Source organism: Megalobrama amblycephala, linkage group LG13 (assembly GCF_018812025.1).
Source record: "Megalobrama amblycephala isolate DHTTF-2021 linkage group LG13, ASM1881202v1, whole genome shotgun sequence".
Lineage (NCBI taxonomy): Eukaryota > Metazoa > Chordata > Actinopteri > Cypriniformes > Xenocyprididae > Megalobrama > Megalobrama amblycephala.
The window spans coordinates 38,376,634-38,397,459 of NC_063056.1; the positions used below are offsets into that span (position 1 = coordinate 38,376,634).

General features: G+C 35.1%; 2 protein-coding genes across 8 annotated transcripts in view; one reads left to right on the top strand and one right to left on the bottom strand.

Moving 5' to 3' along the window:
- Positions 1 to 2: 2 nt before the first annotated feature.
- cep72 (centrosomal protein 72) lies at positions 3 to 5,910 on the bottom strand. 2 transcript variants are annotated; one of them, XM_048152139.1, is made up of 14 exons: positions 5,752 to 5,910; positions 5,536 to 5,663; positions 4,162 to 4,354; positions 3,951 to 4,065; positions 3,693 to 3,865; positions 3,410 to 3,483; positions 3,275 to 3,308; positions 2,977 to 3,111; positions 2,636 to 2,781; positions 2,456 to 2,549; positions 2,193 to 2,371; positions 430 to 556; positions 272 to 359; positions 3 to 196 (listed from the first exon to the last, which is right to left on the bottom strand). In XM_048152139.1, exons 1-14 carry the CDS (start codon positions 5,822 to 5,824, stop codon positions 136 to 138), a joined length of 1,620 nt encoding a protein of 539 aa, XP_048008096.1. In that variant the 5' UTR covers positions 5,825 to 5,910; the 3' UTR covers positions 3 to 135. The 2 variants fall into 2 exon arrangements, with proteins under 2 accessions (XP_048008096.1, XP_048008095.1); XM_048152138.1 differs by having other exon boundaries at positions 3,693 to 3,862; positions 5,752 to 5,854.
- Positions 5,911 to 5,998: 88 nt separating this feature from the next.
- spire1b (spire-type actin nucleation factor 1b) overlaps positions 5,999 to 20,826 on the top strand; it is a 32,552-nt gene continuing 17,724 nt past the window's right edge. Inside the window, exons 1-5 of one of the 6 annotated variants that reach the window (XM_048152133.1) lie at positions 5,999 to 6,126; positions 7,137 to 7,526; positions 10,953 to 10,984; positions 17,888 to 18,127; positions 19,834 to 19,959. In XM_048152133.1, the coding sequence (XP_048008090.1) occupies positions 7,229 to 7,526; positions 10,953 to 10,984; positions 17,888 to 18,127; positions 19,834 to 19,959 (696 nt within the window). In that variant the 5' untranslated portion in view covers positions 5,999 to 6,126; positions 7,137 to 7,228. Of the gene's footprint in view, positions 6,188 to 6,286; positions 6,788 to 7,136; positions 7,527 to 10,952; positions 10,985 to 17,887; positions 18,128 to 19,833; positions 19,960 to 20,826 lie in introns of those variants that run through there. The other 5 variants (XM_048152136.1, XM_048152135.1, XM_048152134.1 and 2 more) reach the window with 5 other exon arrangements.

A 20,826-nucleotide genomic window follows, 5' to 3' on the forward strand; every position in this document is an offset into this window, starting at 1 on the left:
GAACATGTTGAGACTGTTTATAAAACAAAAGGCTTTTACAAAAAGAGGTATCCATCTTTTAAAGGCCAGATTTGTAATAAATTAAAACTCTTTAAATGCAGATGTCACACTGTCTACTGGAAGCATTTGCACCAATCAGCTCATTAGAGCCTCTTCCAACTGCTGCAGCAAACGCTCATTTCTGGCTATCAAAGTCCTGCAAAAAGAAAGAAATGGACACAATTTTGTGGGTTTTATAGCTGCGTAGCATTTGGATCACCTTTACACCTACCTGTAGCTCTCTAGCTGCTCATTCGCTCCATTTCCCTCTTGAATCGTGTGTCTTTTCACATTCAAATCCTCAGGGACTGACAGCTCTCCTAAAAACACACCAAGCATTATCAAAGCAGTTTCACTCTCATACTAAAACCTGAGAATTGAAGTACTAACTTCTGCTCTCCATATTTGGGGTTTTCTTCAGATGAGAGGACAGCAGCTTCTTTTCTGCTCTGATAAGCTGTTTCTGTAAAGACACATTTTCCTCCAACACATTCTTCAGCTGCTCGTTAAGGGCTGTCTGTATTAAAGACAAGAGCACAAATGTGATGTAAGAAAGAATGAAAAGTAAACCGCTTGTCATTATTTACTTCTAAAAAGGAAGAAAAGGACAAAAAACACCAAGGGCCTCATGAATAAAACTAGTTTTACAATGCATAACATAATTTAGCATAAATTTCCATATGCATATTCCCATCGATGTGAAACTACCCTGTTAACAGTACAAAATGCAATGAAAATATTACATACAGACTTGTAAATGCCATTCACATTACACTGCTAAAATCAATCAGTATTTGCCTTGTTTTAGAATGAAAATATCCATGTTTATATTTTTATAAATTCCGATTTGTGCATGGAAAATTGTACAGTGCGTGCATAATTATTAGGCAAGTTGATATTTCCATGCACATTATACCAAGTCCAAACCACATCAATCTCATTTTGTATATAATCATTTATAAGTGACATATAATTGTTGACTAGGACTGGAAGTTAAAAATATTTTATATTCAGATGTGCATAATTATTGAGCTGGATTTCTTTTACAGGTGAAATGGGTAAAAAAAAAAAAAGTGATTTAACTCGCATTGAAAAGTAAAAAATGATTAGATGCCCATAAATGCAATATTAAGGTGAGACCATTGGATGAAATCCTCTCTGGGGCAGCAGGGTCACAAAAAAAAACAATTAACAGGTTGATTTGAAAGATTTTAACTGCAAAAGACCATCAGGAACCTATTAGTCTCCAGTGCCACCATTTTACATAACTGCAAACTTCCTGGAGTCTCCAGAAGTACAAGGTGTCAGATTATCAGAGACTTGTCACCAAATATATATCACTTATAAATTACATACAAAATTAATAGTTATTAAGATTGATGTGATTTGGAATTGGTAAAATGTGCTTGGAAATAAAATATGATCAGAATATTGACTTGCCTAATAATTATGCACGCACTGCAATGCTTATACACCAGACCCCAAGACTTCTGAAATCATACGATAGCTTTGTGTGGCATATTCACCGAAATCTCCTGAAAATATACAGTATAGCACACAAATCATACGGACATTGTTCAGTTGAGTTAATAAACTAGTTCAAAATTGAAAGGGAACCCATTATGCCCTTTTTCAAAGTCTACTAGAATAGATTTTCATGCTTAAAGGTGCTATAGAGGATGTTTTCAACAACTGAGAAACCAAAGACTGTTAGTGAGTTTTTGAAATGAGCGCATGCGTAAGAACAACCCCCTCCTTCACAGCTCATTTCGAGGGAACGCCTCCCAAAACTCGTGCACGAGTATTGGAACACGAGTGTTTACCACCGGCATTCGCTGTGTCGTGTTAGTGGATTCATTATGTCAGACTCACCGCAGGTAACTCATAATCTGCAGTTGTTACTCCTGACAAAAACATTGCAATGTTTCAACACACTACTAACTCAACCAGACCCCGCCCCTTATTTTGAGTTTGCCTTGGGCGGGAAATATTTAAATGAGGAATATTGTGACGTGTTCGTTCCTGGAAGAAAACTCAATGGAGGCATTTCAGAAACAGTGACACTTGTGACACAGGGACTTTGTTACACACTAAAGAAAGTTGAAAATGTAAAAAAAGCATAATAAGACCCCTTTAAATTGAAATTATCTTACGATAGACTCCTGCGTCTGCTGAAGCTGAAGTGTGAGATCTTCAATCTCAGACTGACGTTGTTTTTCCTGTAGTTCATTCCGAGCGGTCAAGGCTTTGAGAGTCTCTTTAAGAGTTTGGATCTCCTGTTCTCCTCCCACAACATCCTGCTCCATCATGCTGAGGATCTGAACCATCTTCACTGGACATCACCGACAGAAAGCACTAGATTAGTGGGACTAGTTTACCAGTTATGGACTGGTCTTTTACGGAGAAGATCACTTACTGAGGAACGTCCTGTTTTGTTGATTCTCCTCCTTCCCAGACCAGAGCTCCTCCATCATGCTGAGGAGCAACTCCATGGGCTTCCTGTAGGCGCCCTGATTCAGATCAATGAAAAAGGATACAGTCAGGTCTGTTTGTGTTTGAGGAGTTGCAGCCTACAGAAACAGAGACCGTTACTGACCTTCTGTGGTTTGTGTCTTCTCTCTGACACAGTTGGGCTTCTATCTGAGGTTCCTGTGTTCTGGTAAGTTAATCTGGGAGGATGCAAGACTGGATTTGCTCTGTCTTGATGTTGGTTTCGCCATTTAATGGCTGTGCAATCAAGTTCTGCAACAAAATAATGTACATTATTTCTATTTTCATTCACATTTATGCATTTAGCAGATGATATTATCCAAAGCCACTTAAAATAGAGGAACAAAAACAATTCGTCACAGAGACAAAAATAATCATAATATGCAATGCCAGGTTTAAAAGAGAATAGTCTGGGAGTAAACTATTATTAGACTAGTATTGAAGTACCCTGTGAAGCAGACCGCGTGTCTGTAGGATGTGGTGTAAAGACGTGTTCTCCTCGAACTGTCACACTCCTGACCGACTGACGGCTCTCCATGATGGGGCTCACAAACGTGACTCTATGAGAACGAACGGAAGCCTCTAATGGTGTAAATCAGAAAAAAGGATAATTATTCCACAATAATAATGACAGTACTGAGTAGATATATGGTTAAAGGTTAAACAACAAATCACTTGTACAACAAAATGAGAGAAATGTCACTCCATAGTGGACATAAAGTGGAATAACAAAAAAAAAATTCACCATTCTTATAATCTGAGCTCTTGGGAACAGATTCCTACATGACAGACAATTAAATAAATGATTAAATAAATAACAATAACTATATTTAGAACTGAAATAGTATTTGCAAATAATATTGTATAGACCATGATGCACCTGATTTTGTTTTGGCAACGTTTCACAATCAGAATCATTGATTAAATGTATGATTTCAGATTCAGATGGATTTTCTAAAAAGAAAAGAAAAAAGAAAAACAATTGGCAAGTCATGCATTAAACATGGTAAAGCACGGTTATGTGATTTGTATGTATTGTCTCTCTGTATGGCTGGGTGATGTATTAAAAATTAACTATATATATTGGCAATAAATACTGTTTGTCTTTTAGATTATACTGATAAAGCAAAATATATAGTGTGAGGTAACTGTGCAGTGTTTACCCTGTAACAGATGAGGGCTGCACTCGTTCTCAGAGCGGACGGAGAGAGTTTGAGGTCTCTTGCTATTCCAGGTCTTGCTAGAAACGTCATTGAGTGCAACTTCCTCATTCCCCTCTAGAAGCGAGAGCGTCTTCATCATCTTCTGCATTGCTTTTATTCTGAGCTCACTACTTCTGTAAAACAGTGGCATAATCAATGACCTCTGAAAACTATTTTTAATAGTTTTAGTTTTGGTTAACAATAACAACACCGCATTACCTGCAAGTTGTGTCTTGTGTTAAGACATGTTTCTTATGATTAGTGTCTAGATTTGCCTCTGATGAGAAATGCATGAGAGCAGCCTTTCTTTCTCTGTCTCGCACTGGACGGTCATCTATAATAGAGAAGGGGGAAAAAAAACAATTCAAAACACTGATTTGGGCGTCCCAGTCAACCCGACACAGTAACAGAGAGAAAACAGATGATGTACCAAGTTTGCGGAGTTTGGTCATTGCGTGGACCAAGTACAAACGGTAGTGCGGGTGTCTCTTGACCACAGGATTCAGCCGCAAGTCCAGTTCCTTTAAATTCTGCAGCTTGTGCAGGGAAAAGACGTCCTGTAGAGACGCCAGTCTGTTGTAGTACAGATTCAGTCTCTCCAGCATTTCCAAATGCTCAATCCCCTGCAAATATCACAGATATGCAACAGTGTTCACCTTTCTGTACATTTTGATTTACTGTCAGTGGCTGCTAATAACAAGTACTTAATGTACAGTCAATTACAAACTTTCACTTTAATCACACACAAATACATACATACATGCATGCATGCATACATATACATACATATATACACACACACACACATATATAAATACACACACGTACACTATCTGTCAAAAGTTTGGAATGAATGAAGTCTCTTATGCTCATTAAAGCTGCATTTATTTCATAATAAATATTGAAAAAAACAATAATATTGCGAAATATTATTACAATTTAAAATGATGGTTTTCTATTTTATTTCTGTGATCAAAGCTGCATTTTCAGCATCATTACTCCAGTCTTCAGAGTCACATGATCCTTCAGAAATCATTCTGATATGATGATTTGATACTCAGTTATTATCAAAATTGGAAACAGTCGTGCTGCTTAATATATTTTTGTAACCTGTGATTTTTTTCAGGATTCATTGATGAATAAAAGGTTAAAAAGAACAGCATTTGTTCAAAATATAAATCTTTTCTAACAATATAAATCTTTACTATCACTTTTTATCAATTTAACACATCCATGCTGAATAAAAGTATTAATTTATTTAAAAAAAAAAAAAGGCAAGAAAAAAAAATACTGATACGGTAGTGTATATTGTTACAAAAGATTTCTATTTTAAATAAATGCTGATATTTTTTAACTTTTTATTCATCAATGAATCCTGAAAAAGTATCACAGGTTATAAAATAATATTAAGCAGCACAACGGTTTCCAACACTGATAATAAATCATCATATTAGAATGATTTCTGAAGGATCATGTGACTCTGAAGACTGGAGTAATGATGCTAAAAATAAAGCTTTGATCACAGAAATAAATTATATTTTAAAGTATATTAAAATAGAAAACCATAATTTTAAATTGTAATAATATTTCACAACATTATTGTTTTTTTCTGTATTTATTATGCAGCCTTAGTGAGCATAAGAGACTTCGTTCAAAAACATTAAAAATAATAATGTCTCCAAACTTTTGACTGGTAGTGTGTGTGTGTGTGTGTGTATATATATATATATATATATATATATATATATATATATATATATATATATATATTTATGTATGTATATAAATTATATATAATCTTTACCTGAACTGTAACCAGTGCATTATGTGAAAGATCCAGTGTTTTCAGACGCACAAAGTTTTTTAGGGATGTTCCTAAATGACAGATTTTCCCTTCATATGTTCCTGGAAGAGTCAATGATCGGACGTCCGCTGCAATAAATTATTCAAAATATTAGTTTATCAAATTGTGCCTATATATTAGACTATATCATGTAAATATCAATATATTTGTGTTTACCTAAGCAGCTGTGTTGAAGGTTCAATTTCTCTCTGATCCATTGCTCTGTTATGGTCAAACCGTCTACCGCCATTGTTTTGAAGCTTTACCTCACAGTGCGCATGAGCAGCGCCAATGACTGGCTTATGAATATTAAATACGTAATGCTACGCAGGCCCGCCTGATTTGCTGAAACACAGACGTTGGAGAGTCTGTTGGTGTATTAGCCAATCAAACTCTGGTAAAGACTTACTTCATAAATATTAATTATGTATCGTGTTTTGAACGTTTGAGGGTTACCGAGCAACAGCAGCGGCATGATTAGTATGATTTATGATTAGTCTTTCGACCCAGGACGCCGTCCAGAAATATATTTCATCAAAGGACAGTTTGAAGTTATGGAAATATTCATTTAACAGATTAGGATTTCTCTCTGGTAAAGTGTTCAACTGAGAAAGTATGAACGGAAATGTTTGCGTATCTCCCTCTGGTGGCAAATCAACGCTAACTCAGGGCAGTTTTTCCGAAACAAACCACATATAATGAATGCAAACAACATCGAATTGTAATTCAAAGCATCCATATTAAAATAATTTCGTTTTTCCGATCTATATATGAATATATGAGATTCGTGTTCCACAAAGACAGCAGAATGCGTTCAAAACTACTGGATGTGAGCATATATATCATATCAGTTTATTGTAGAATCTTAATTAGTAGTAATTTATATGTATTTTAATTCTCAAAACGGTATGAAATTTTATAGAATTACAGCAAACATTGCCACTCGATTCCTTTGTGTCATACTGTGTGTTTCCACAAGGGGCGCTAAAGGGCTCAGATTCGATTCTCAGAAGTACTGTAGATATTTATAGTCTAAAAAGTGTAACTGTTTAAATCTATTAATTATACGTTTCTTGACATTAAAATTAAAGTCCACCTCAGCGATTTCTACAAATTTATTTAGTAACGACATCCTTATCATGTGATCACAAACGACTCTGATTGGTTCATCATGGCCAGCGCTGAGCAAAGGAACAGATAACACGTGACACCTGTGCGCTTCAATTTTTTTAGTTAAATGTTTAAATATATATATATATATATATATATATATATATATATATATATATATATATATATATATATATAATGTGTGTGTTTATGATATATTAATATATTATATTAATATAATTTATTATATTTGATATATATATATATATATATATATATATATATATATATATATATATATATATATATATATATATATTAACCTGTATAAATTATTATATAAGTATTATTCTCACTCATACTCATAGTTGTGCCATATTTTTCATTTGAGCCCCGCCTACTTTGACATCCCTGTTTGACGTAGTTTTCCATTCTTCACGTTTGTGATGCAGAAACAGCAGTGAGCAGCAGCAGCAGCATCCACACCGAGCGCAGGTGCATTCATCTCCAGCACTGTCTTCTCTCTGCTGGGTAGGATGACACGATGGCTCGCAGGAGAGATGATGATGATGAAGATGACGGACACAAGCTGATAGAGGAGGATGATGATGCGCATCCCATCATGGACAGTGAAGATGGAGATGCGCTGTCCCTGGACGAGATTTTACATCTATACAAGCAGCCCATCAATGAGGAGCAGGCGTGGGCTGTGTGTTACCAGTGCTGTCGCTCGTTTTTGGAGGACAGGGACGGTTCCAGTGTCTCTGCTGGTGCCGGAGGACCGGGAGATGTGAGGATTTATAAAGACGGAGCGGTGCGGTTACATTCCGGAGGCAGATCAGGTGACAAATCAAGACCTTCCGCGTCCATTACACACATCGGCATGTGCATTTCTATATATAACATATGTTAATTGTCATGCATTTGCGTGCAAGTGAACATCTTATATATGTTTGCATTTTATCCCTATAGTGTTCTGCATCACAAATTGCACAATATTGAGTGATCACCTGATATGCAAATTTGCATGTTAAATGTTTTGCAATTGTGTCATGCTCCTCCTAATATCTTATATTTCACATTTCTTTAGTTTTTGCATTTTTGACATCACTGATCTGTTATGTAACCGAGAATGATTTGGGATTGTGAAATAGGCCTTTATCAGCAGGCCAGTAGGATACAATCAGTGGACTAAATTGAAAACCGTGCATGCATGAGTCTAAATTAAACACAAGACAGCTTTAATGAAGCATAAATAAGTTGTGTTCACAGTCACTGTTGTTTACAGTTATAGATGCTCCCTGATGCACATGCTGATAAACACAATATAGAGCTCAGGGCCTGGGAAATTTCATGTTCATATTCTTTGCAAAATGTAATTTCACTATAGGTTCAAGTGAATTATGTATGCTATGTCACACATATTTTGACATAATGCACTAAAATGATCCAGAAGCCCATGATTTCTGGTATTAGGATTTGTATTTGGGGTGTGTCTGAAACAGGGTTATTATAGTTAACTAAAACTAAAACCATTAAAAAATGTGAACTGAAAAAAATAACATATAAAAGGACATAAACTTGTTTTATTTCAGCATTTCTAGTTTAACTTGATGTACTAAAATAACAAAAACTAAAACGGAATGAAATACAACTTAATAAAAAATATTTTTTTAATAAAATTACAAAAACAACAAAATTGCTATAACTTTAAATAAAATGAAAATGGAAAAATATTAAAGGGTTAGTTCACCCCAAAATGAAAATTCTGTCATTAATTACTCACCTTCATGTCATTCCACACCTGTAGGACTTTTTAAAATTAAGATATTTTTGATGACAGAATGCTGTCAGATTTCCTTCCATTGACTGCCTTTGCAATTACCACAGATCAAAGTTTACATGCGAGTAAAAGCTTAAATTAAATATGTTCGTCATAACAAGCGCTCGATTCTCTTCAGAAAAATTGGACTAAACCAGCTCGATTCATATGGATTAGTTTTCCGAACTCTTTATGAAGCTTTTGAAGCGTCAAAGTGGACGTTGCAAAGGCAGTCAATGGAAGAAAATCTGACAGCATATCAAAAATATCTTAATTTGTGTTCCAAAGAAGAACGAAGGTCTTACATGTGTGGAACGACATGAGGTTGAGTAATTAATGACAGAAATTTCATTTTGGGGTGAACTAACCCTTTAAAGGATTAGTCCACTTTCTAAAAAAATTGTCCTGATAATTTACTCACCCCCATGTCATCCAAGATGTTCATGTCTTTCTTTCTTCAGTCGAAAAGAAATGAAGGTTTTTGATGAAAACATTCCAGGATTATTCTCCTTATAGTGGACTTCACTGGAGCTCAAACGGTTGATGGTCAAAATGTCAGTTTCAGTGCAGCTTCAAAGAGCTTTAAACGATACCAGACGAGGAATAAGAGTCTTATCTAGAGAAACCATCACTCATTTTCTAAAAAAATGTAAATGTATGTGCTTTATATAAACAAATGTTTGCCTTCTAAGTGCTTCCGCCAAAACCGCATTTCCGTATTCTCCAAAAAGTTTACGCTGTATGTCCTACGCCTTCCCTATTCTACTTACGGAAAAAATGTAACTGGCGCCGCTTTCGTTCAGTAAGTAGAATAGGGAAGGCGTAGGACATACAGTGTAAACTTTTTGGAGAATACGGAAATGCGGTTTTGGCGGAAGCACTTAGAAGGCAAACATTTGTTTATATAAAGCATATACATTTACATTTTTTTTCGAAAATGACTGATGGTTTCTCTAGATAAGACTCTTATTCCTCGTCTGGTATCGTTTAAAGCTCTTTGAAGCTGAACTGAAACTGTAATTTTGACCTTTGATATGGAGAAAAATCCTGGAATGTTTTCATCAAAAACCTTAATTTCTTTTCGACTGAAGAAAGAAGGACATGAACATCTTGGATGACATGGGGGTGAGTAAATTATCAGGAAAATTTTATTTGAAAGTGGACTAATCCTTTAATAAAAGCTATAATATCTCAGTGATATTAAAAGCACCTGTGAATGGAGAATGAGTTTAATATCTTTTTAGTTCAAGCCCAGTTAAAGGCATTGCATTATCCCCAGTGCTTTAATTGTTTCACATGTTAAAATGCTGCTGATAATAATGAAATATGCTCACTGTGTAGCTTATCCGCAGTTTAAAAGATTAACATATTTGTTGCCATTCCAGAGGATTACATTATTGCTCAGAAGTTTCTCTTTCTTAAAAGGCACAATATGCAAGATGTTTAGATTAAAATATCCACAAACCACTAGAACAATAATATATATTTTGTTGACTTGTGTACTTACATTATCCCAAATGTTTCCAACAATGTTTAAATCCAGAGAAATCAGCAATTTTAACCAGGACACGTCATTGCGTCGCCTGTCAATGATGTCATATCCGTGCTGCCTCGATCTAGATTACTGCAAAGTGCAACAAGTCACTCATAGCAGCCACCGAGCGAACGCACAGAGTAACGTTATAACAACTTTCAACACACTCAAATGTATTTAGTATGAGTTTTAAGTATGTAAAACAGCGCTGCGTTACCCCACATACACAACAAAAAGAGTGGAAGTGGCCGACTACATATTAAGCATAATAAAAGCTCAGCTGGGCTCAAGATTGGTGTCTATCATTAGCATTCGCTCCAGCGGCATCGTTCCACTCCCACGGCTCTCGACCCATCCAGCTTCATGCCACTGTAACGTTAATAAAACTTTAACACATTAGCTCATCCATGATCATGATTTCTGCCCGAGTCCGTCGGATTTCTTTCCATTTTTTTTCTATTCATTTTCCCTTTTAATATTAAATCCTACTGTCATTGCTTTCATGGTGTCAAGATCAATATGTCTTGTGGAGAAAGCAGGTTCAAGTTGCTTTGTCAAAAGTGCTGGTGATAAACATGTTCCTCATTCGCTGTCGACTGCAGAATAACAGTGGAGAGATCTGTTTCTTTGCTGACTTTGCCTTGTCCTGAGATTAAGTGGATTTCAGAATCATTATGTGTTTTTGCATGTTCAATCAAAGCCGACTGACGTTATCTGATGCACTCAGGTTGATAGCTGTTTTAGAGTTAATAGTCATCAGATGCATAAAGAATATGTGTATCACATTTGCAGTCTTCAGTGTGTTTATGTAAGAACAAACAGCACTGCAGAATGTCCAGTCAATTACATAACGGATGTGAAGTGAGCGCTGTAAGCTGTCGTCTGACTGTCATCTCTTCTGTTCTCCCATAGGTGTACGTAATCCCATCCGATCATCAACACAGGTGAGTGATGAAGCTCTTTCCTCATGACAGCATGAAATGTGTTTGTTAAGGATTAGTTCACTTCAGAATTCAAATTTCCTGATAATTTACTCACCCCCATGTCATCCAAGATGTTTATGTCTTTGTTCAGTCGAAAAGAAATGAAGGTTTTTGAGGGAAAACATTCCAGGATTTTTCTCCATATAGTGGACTTCAACAGATACCAACGGGTTGAAGGTCCAAATGTCAGTTTCAGTGCAGCTTCAAAGAGCTCTACATGATCCCAGACGAGGAATAAGGGGCTTATCTAGTGAAACGATTGGTCATTTTCTAAAAAAAAAAAAAATTATATACTTTTTAACCACAAATGCTCATCTTGCACTGCTTTGTGATGTGCCACGCATTACGTAAAATGACTGATCGTTTCGCTAGATAAGACTCTTATTCCTCGTCTGGGATCATGTAGAGCTCTTTGAAGCTGCACTGAAACTGACATTTGGACCTTCAACCCGTTGATCCCCAGTGAAGTCCACTATATGGAGAAAAATCCTGGAATGTTTTCCTCAAAAACCTTCATTTCTTTTCGACTGAAGAAAGAAAAACAAACATCTTGGATGACATGGGGGTGAGTAAATTATCAGGAAATTTTAATTCTGAAGTGAACTAATCCTTTAATTGTGTCGCCCGTGATCTTCTGGTCTGTAGATATGCCTTAGATCCCTCTTTTACATTGTTAGTTTTATTTATATACTTTTATGGTTTTTAATAATATTATTAATAATTTAATAATACATTTAATAATAAAAATTGTATTCATATTTATAGCTTTATGTTTTCATTTTAATTTTAGTTAAATTGTTAATATTTCTTTTATGTGCTTTTTTGTCATTTTTTATTAGATTTTTTTTTTTTTAAATATTACTTTTTAGGTTTAATATATTTTTAGTTTCGTTTTAGATTTTATTTATTTCCAGTTAGTAATTTTAGTGCTTCAAATTAGATTAGAAATGTTGCCTAAATATGTGTATGTTTTTAATTTCATTTTTATATTTTATTTTAGTTCAGCTTTTTTCAATTAAAACAATTTTTTTAATAGTCTAATAGTGAATAAGCAGCTTTATTTAACACAGTATCTCCTGCAGCTTAGAGACATTTGCAGGCACATCTGTGTTCTTCTAAATTCAGATGTGAGCTATCAGCACCAGGTCATGTTTTCTGCTCTCTCGGGTCTCTCTGTCCAGTTTGTCATTCCACAAGTTCATTAATTTGATGTCAACAGCTGGTGACATTTTAAAGGCCAATTAGAGACGTATAGACCTGACAGATCCCTGTTTGCATCCCAAGAATCTTTGACCTTTCAGGTTTATGATGTGTAGAGTAGATCGACTAGAGCTGACTGTGTGACAGACTGTCACTTGACTATTATTTCAAATATGCATGTAACTCAACTTCATTCAGTCGCTGTGAATCAATGGCTGATTGTATTCATGGTACAGCTATTTTTTTGTTGAACATACATCAAATTTGCAAATGAAAGGTTTTTAGTCTCATTTGCTTATTTTCTCTTTATATGGAACTAAAGCAAACGAACATTGCTAATATATTTTGATCATTCAGCAAAATCTCAATAGCTACTGCATGTTTCCATCCACCTATTTTTATGCGCATTTTGGGATATCTCATAAAAAAACACTGGATGGAAATGCCAATATGTTCATAAATTCTAAAAATGCTCATAAAAAAAGTATGTGCTTAATTGTGTCGGATAATTATTTATCTGATAAGAAGACATGCACTTAAACTATGATGGAAACACATTTAACAAATAAATCCCAGATTGCAGCAACTTGAGTATTTATTACAGATATTTGACGGCAATTTTCCAGGAAGTGATGATTTTGTTCTCTTGAACACATGGGATGGAAACGCTGCTTTATTCGCAAATGTTTTATGCGACATTCCAATTTTGCTCATAAGTTAATTTTGCAACTTTAAATGGAAACATAGCTAATGTAGTCTATAGTCTTAGTGTCCTTATATAATGTGAATAATTGTTACTTTAGCATTAGTAACAGTCCCTGACAGAAGCACTGACAGGTCTAGCACTGCAAGCTGGTGGATAAGGACACACACACAGATTTGCAGTCTACAGCAAACCCATTTTACAGTTTGTGTATATGAGACTCACTCCATAGTCAAATCCTTGTTAAGCAGCTTTCCAGAAGCGATGAGTTCCCGCTGCAGAGCTCTAACAGACTGAAAGAAGTGTTCAGAGTTTTGTCCAAGGCATTTAATAGCAAGTAAACTAGACATCCACAAGCAGAACTGTTTATTTTCTGTCTTTGGTTGCATTTCATTTCTCTGTCTGTTCTAGTTGGCAGTTCTTGGCAAGAATAATCTGCAGACTGGATCGAATTCAATGCGATATTCTCAGTGTAAATTAAAGTCGGCATGAAATGGAAGTTGCAATCTTTTTTCTTCCCTATTGTGATGTACAGACAAACCAAAATGTATTCAGACACCTTGAACATTTCATTCATTATTATAGTTTATTCACTATAGTTTAAAAAATGGTAATAAAATATGACAAGACCTCAGAGTTAAACTGTGTCAGAAAAAATTAATCTTAATTATGTCAGATAACACTTAAGCAAAACATGGTCAGGTCAAAGTGTCTGAATAATTTTTGGTTCCAAATTTTTTATCAGTTTACTGGTAGTCCACTGTATGAAGAATTTTTGGTTATAATATGTCACAGTTTACTTTATTTTGCTATCCTCACTTACATAAATGAACTATAGTGTCCTGCACCCACTAGTACAAATATATCATAAATTATATCTAGTGTCTGAATAATTTTTGGTTTGACTGTATATCTGAGTAAAACAGCTTCTGGAACAAGAACAAATGTAGGGCGGGGCTTGATTTTGTCCATGGGGAATTGATTGGATGGTTGTGGTTTGCTATTGGTGGATCTCATGTGAGTGACAGGTTGCCCCGCCCTCGTTAATAAATAATTTATAATAAATACTGCTATATTCCATAAAAAATAAGAATTGTCCATTTTGATTTCATGGTTACTTTAAAGCCCTGTAGGTGTGTAATGTTGTTTGCACGTGTTGATTTGTATTTCACTTTGTCATACTGGATTATTTGACATTCATGAGACTAGATGCAATTAGATGTTTTGCATGAAGAACTGATTAAGTTGGACCCGCCAGTTGTATAAATTGCTTAGACAAGTCTTACAAGTTAAAAAGATAATACTGATTAGCTCTAAACAATTGCTAGTTGGTCAGACTAGTTCTTAAGACACAGTCTTAACTTAGTGGCTGTGTTTATGCAACTGAGATCCAGTTCCTGTGCTTCAGTGACTTTACTGTGCTTTTGGTTATTATCATTTGTTTAGACAAAACATCAGTTTCTCTTCATTACCTCAGTTGTGGTAATGGCACTTATTTTCTTTATGAGATTCTTGGGGTTAATGATCAGTTTTTAAACTGAAGATATTGTTACCCAGTAATTTTATTCATGGAGGTAATGGGCTGCTAGACATCACAGTGAAGGAGTCTGTTGTCCACTTCACTGCAGGCTCATGCATTCTGGATGAAATTCATCTTAAGAATCTGTCGGTGAACTGTTTGGGTTGATTAACATCACAGAGATTATCAACAAAGCGCTCTTTATGACATGGACAGAAGTTCATGTATTTGAATGTATTTCGAATGCATGAACTTATAAAGTTTTGCTTTGGATAAAAGGGTCTGCCAAATGTATAAATATGAATTATATGAGTTATATGAGTTTTAATCTCCGGTCTCTTAAAAATAAAGGTTCCAAAAGGGGGTTTTCAGAGTGATGCCATAAAAGAACCATTATTGGTTCCCCAAAGAACCTTTCAGTGATCAGTTCTGAACAGAATATTTTTTTTTTCTGAGTATGAAGAACATTTTAAAAATTTAAAGAACCTTTTGTCCAGTGGAAAGGTTCCATGGATGTTGAAGGTTCTTCATGGAACCATCAATGCCAATAAAGAACCTTTATTTTTAAGAGTTTAAGGGCAACAGATTTTACCATTAAATCATGTGGAAAGATAGACACATGCTGAAACTAAAATACTCAAAGTAACATCTTTATTATATTCAAAGGGTATGTTTACACCACAGTGATGTACAGAGGACACCTTTGTGTTCACACGGATCAGCGAAAACAATAAAAAACGCTGTATTCTGCTGCCAGGCCAGTAGTTCGCGATGTCACTTTGTAAAGAAACACACTTAATACACATGCGCATGATGTCACCGTTTTCACAAATTTTCATTTTTGTAGTTTACATGAAGACGATAACGGTATCTTTTCAAAAACTTGCACTTTGAATACCATTTTCAAAAGTTTGCATTTTTTAAAGCCCCAAAAACGCTGTTGTTGTCTAAACGTCCAAACCGCAAAAAACGTTTTACATTTTTTGTTAAAACCAGTGTTATGTAAACAGCCCCTAATCCATGGGTAAATCTCATAAAGAAAAGACCCTGAGAATCTCATAAAGAAAATAAGTGCCATGACCACGAGTGAGGTCATGAAGAGCAACTGATGTTTTGTCTAAACATGATAATAACCAAAAGCACAGGGAAAAAAAATCCTGCAGAGTTTAGCTCCAACCCTAATCAAACACACCTGAAAAATCAAGGTCTTCAGGATCACAGGCAGGTGAGTTTGATAAAGGTAGGAGCGAAACTGCTGAAAAGTGAACCTCGAGGACTCGAGTTGAGAACCCCTTCTAAACCAATGTAAAGACGAATGTATTTGTGATGCTCATTGGTAGGCTATATATGTGAGTGCTTTCGATAGCTAGTATTGAAACATTTTAATGAATAAATCCAATTCATTTTTCATGCACACATTCAAAAGTTTGGGGTCAGTAAGAATATTTTTTTTAAAGAAATTAATACTTTTATTCAGCAACGATGCATTAAAGGGTTAGTTCACCCAAAAAATGAAAATTCAGTCATTAATTACTCACCCTCATGTCGTTCCACACCCATAAGACCTTCGTTCATCTTCAGAACACAAATAAAGATATTTTTGATGAAATCCGATGGCTCAGTGAGGCCTGCATTGTCAGTAAGTTAATTTACACTTTCAAATGCCCAGAAAGTTACTAAAGACGTATTTAAAACAGGTCATGTGACAACAGTGGTTCAACCTTAATGTTATGAAGCGACGAGAATACTTTTTGTGCACCAAAAAACAATTTTTTTTTTTTTCTTTATTCAACAATATCTTATCTAGTGATGTGCGATTTCAAAACACTGCTTCATGAAGCTTTACGAATCTTTTGTTTCAAATCAATGGTTCGGGGCACGTATCAAACTGACAAAGTCACGTGAACTATTGAAATTTTGAAACACTTATGACGTAACGAAGCCTTGTTTACTGAAATCATGTGACTTTGGCACGCCGAACCACTAACTAACCCTTTAAATTGGTCAAAAGTGAGAGTAAAAACATTTATAATGTTGCAAAAGATTTCTCTTTCAAATCAATGTTGTTCTTTTGAATTTTCTGTTCCTCAAAGAATCCTGAAAAAAAAAAAAAAATCACAGTTTCCACAAAAATATGATGCAGCACAACTGTTTTGAATATTGATAATAATCAGAAATGTTTCTTGAGCAGCAAATCATCATATTAGAATAATTTCTGAAGGATCATGTGACACTGAAGACTGGAGCTGAAAACTCAGCTTTGATCACAGGAATAAAGTACATTTTAAAATATATTCAAAAAGAAAATTTCACAATATTTAGGCCCTGAAATTCATTGTGGGATTGTGTGTTTTTATTCAGCAATGCAAATGTAACTGTTTCAGTGTGAAATTGAACCAAACAAGGACTGTTAAATGGGCAGCTGATTTTTACTGAATAGACCTCATCTCTGTTCTCTATGTCTAGTGAGTCTCAACTGGTGGGTCACAGCCCAAAAACTGGGTCACGCAACTGTTCTGATTTATCCGTTCATACAAGCGAGAAGAAAATATATTTTGTTGATGATGTCAAAGACTGTGAATTCAGTCAAACGCTACAGTATTTTGGTTCAAATCCGACTGTAATGTGATGTGAACTCATCATCAAAAAAACAATGAACAAAAAATTATTTATTATTATCAAAGTTGTCAATAATACAAAGATTATTGGATTGCATTTTACAAGAAAAATTTTAATTCATGTTTAATTCAATGTGTTGACATTTCTGCATTATTTGTGAAATTTACTAGCAATTTCTAAGTCAAAATTGTTTCAGAGTAAATCCTAAACCTTTTTTTTCCACGTGTAAAAGGTAATACAGCCCAGGCTATATTAAACACAGGTTACAGGTTTGCGTTGTGAAGTAAAGTCAATAACTACTGCTGTATCCTTCTGTGTGTGTGTTATTAGAAACCCAACCGGTTTTTAATTGACGCCTTACCCAGTTTACAGCTGTTGTAACAGGCTTACACAATGTAAATAGACTAGTTTCGCCATATCAGGTCACAGAGAAAGTTTCACCCTGTCAGTTCAGCCCCAGGATTGACTGTTAGAAAACTTGAGACGAAATATATTTAGTTTACTTTTGAATTTGAGGTTTTACATAATCCGTATCTGTTTCTTGTGTCCCTACTTCAGTATTAAGTGCACTTCTAATGGAGACAAAATCCTTCCAGTGCTCTAAAATCCCTAAAAATTTCCTGGAAGTATTGTCAAGATATTATATAAGCTATATTCTCTGAAACAAGCCTCGGTATGTCATGCAAGTAAATGTATCTTGTTTGAAGCATGTTCAAATATTTTTACTGAGAAAACAAGACAAACAAACTGATTAATAAAAAAAATTGCAATTAATGAGCTCTTTCGGTTGTGCTGACGGAGTGTTTGTGTCTTTGTGCTGCAGCTGATCGAGTCTCTGGGCATCATGATCTATAAGGCTCTGGATTACGGCCTGAAAGAGAACGAGGAGCGAGAGCTGAGCCCGCCGCTCGAGCAGCTCATCGACCTCATGACCAATGTGGGCGACCCAGAGAGCGACTCCTGCCCCGACGAAGGCTACGCCGCCACTGAGGAAGAGGAGGATGACCGGGAGGGGAATCCCCCCCACCCCTGCCGTATCCGCGGATTCCGTGACATAATCAAGGTATTATAAACATCATCAACAGTCTATAGAGTTTGACTGTGTTTGGAATGTATACTAACACACTTACTGAATACTGAGAAGTGTATACTGTCAACTGTTTTACTATTTTAATCTTACAATTATTTCTTCAAACAATTGATTAATATGCTTGTGTGTGCAAAAATGGTTTAAAGGGGTCCTATTATGGATGACGCACCTCCACGCCGACATCTTGTACTGATTTGGGACCTGAGTCTGCGCAGTAGTGAACTTGAGATCTGATTTTGCGCAGTAGTGAGCATGAAGTGGAGTCGCACGCTATCAAGGCCCCGCCCACACGCCCGCAGAATCGGTTAGCACAGTTTACTGCAGAACAGCTCATTATGTTGGCGTGAAATAAACAGTTATGGAAATGTAGAAATTAAAGTTAAAGTTTTGATCTCCTTCCGAAAATCCCAAAAAAAGTCAGTTGGTGCCTTAGTGACTCTTTCGATCACAGCTGTCAATCATGACGTCACACCCCCGTTTTTATAGCATCAAATACTAACTAAAAACCAAACTTATTTTTTTTAAAACGAACACTTGAACTTACATCAATGTGATAAAAACTACATAAAATGACAGAAACCATCTTTGGAAAAAAATTTTTGAATTATTTAATTGTTTAGTTTTTCCCACGTCCCATTATATTACATGGAGAGGGTGGGGTTTATGACATTTAGTGCATCCAGCCACAAGGGGGCGAATATAATATTTCATTTTAAAGCTACTTTTTGTAATGTCTATTTGATGCTTTTCCCATTTAACACAATAATGACTTTAAATTATCTTTTGGGGGTAATTTCTCAACCAAATTTGATGTGCGATTAATTTGTGATTTATTAGGTTAACAAGTTTAAAATGAATTAGGTTTTGACTTTTAGCAACAAATATTGCTTATTAATGTAAATGATTGCACTTCATATCTTACTTAAACTCTGTTTTATTGAAATTGTGACACTTGTAATGGCGACAGCAGCATTACATTTTGCATAACCAAAATGCATACATTATGCAAATATATAAATGTTTTATGTATAAATAGTTGTATGTTCATTTATATATATGTGTGTGTGTGTGTGTGTGTGTGTGTGTGTGCTTTGAAGTGCCTTTACTGACTAATCTTTTAATTAATTATTTAAATTTTCATTTGATGGATTTGTTGTTGCCGCCCTACACGTGATCTCAGTAGGTTACTTGTGATTATAGAATATCAGGATGAAATGTGCAGTATATAACCAGAGCTCACTGCATGAGATACTGTATCCCACAATGCAATGCATGCACGCAGTAGTGCAAATAGCACGCAAAACTTTCAGTGTGGGCTGAGCTATTTTTACTGGTACACATGCATTCATTCACATATTTTTATCACATATCTGTTGTGGTAAATAATCGGGCATTTATAATCAAGGATTTAAGTGCCATGTTGATGTTTTTGTTGCACTAATGGGCTGCAAAATGCACAGACTGCTGCCAGTATGAAGCCAAGAGTGACTCACCACACCTTCTGTCCATTCATTTCATTTATGAGATGCTTGTATGCCGCAATACGGATCAATGCGTCTCCTTCTGACCTGTCCTCATGTTCAAAACATGCATTGTGTGTTCCCAACATGGACATGTGATGAATAATTGAATGTGAACTTTATTGTAGCTGAATGAATTGCCCTCTTCACTGTCTCTAGCTGTGCATCCTTCACCTGGCCACCCCAGCGGATGCGCCCAATCACTACCAGGCCGTGTGTCGAGCTCTTTACGCCGAAACCAAAGAGCTCCGCACCTTCCTGGAGAAGATCAAGAGTGCAAAAGAGGTGAGAGGTTATACTTCCTCCCTTCAAGCCAAATATTTGTATGTTAGGTTGACCTGGACATGTTCTTGAAATTCATCCCTTTCTCCTCCCAGTAGACATACGGTTATATCTGAGGCAGTGTTATTTTAGTATTATTTATATACTATCATAGTTTTTAGTAATAATTTGAATTAGCTTTTATTTTCATATTTTCATAGTTGGTATTTTATTTTTAATATTACTATTTAGTCTTCATTTATTTTTCCTTCCATTTTGTTTTTGATTCATTTGTAGTTTTTATTGATTTCCAGATTTTTATTTTAGTTTTTCATCTAATATTTATATCAGTGTTATTTAAGTATTATTGATATACTATTATTATAGTTTTTGTTAATATTTTGAATTAGATTTTATTTTTATACTTTGTTTTCATTTTAATTTTTTTTTAAGTTTTAGTAATGTTTGTTGTGTGTTTTTGTAATTTTTTCAATCATTTTTTCATTCAGTTTTTATTACGTTTTAGTTTTAGTTCATTTAGGTTTACTTTAGTAGTTCAAATTTAAAAAAACGATTTCTTGTGGTTTTGGTTTTAGTTTTAGTTAACAATAACCCATTACATAATATATATTTTATTTTATTTTAGCTTTATTTCAATTTACAAAAATGTTTAATATTTTTGTCAATCTTAATAACCCTGATCTGAGGTTTGATATTTTTGCTCTTGGTCTCATAACATGATTTGTGATTGAATAAATGTAATGATGTCATACGGAGGAGGGTCGCTGCTGGTTTTACTGCAGGCGGTTAAGCACTCTGACCTTAGACGTTATGGTGACATTTCCATGTTTCCTTTGATTGTGCCCTTTATTATGTATCAGCCAAATAACA

What these genes read in the sequence shown, in the direction of transcription:
- cep72 (XM_048152139.1), bottom strand. Translation starts at nt 5,824, where the DNA reads ATGGCGGTAGACGGTTTGACCATAACAGAGCAATGGATCAGAGAGAAA. An exon ending in CCCAAATATGGAGAGCAGAA is followed by an intron (nt 360 to 429) that starts GTTAGTACTTCA and finishes GTGTGTTTTTAG; the next exon opens with GAGAGCTGTCAGTCCCTGAG. An exon ending in GAGCAGCTAGAGAGCTACAG is followed by an intron (nt 197 to 271) that starts GTAGGTGTAAAG and finishes TTCTTTTTGCAG; the next exon opens with GACTTTGATAGCCAGAAATG.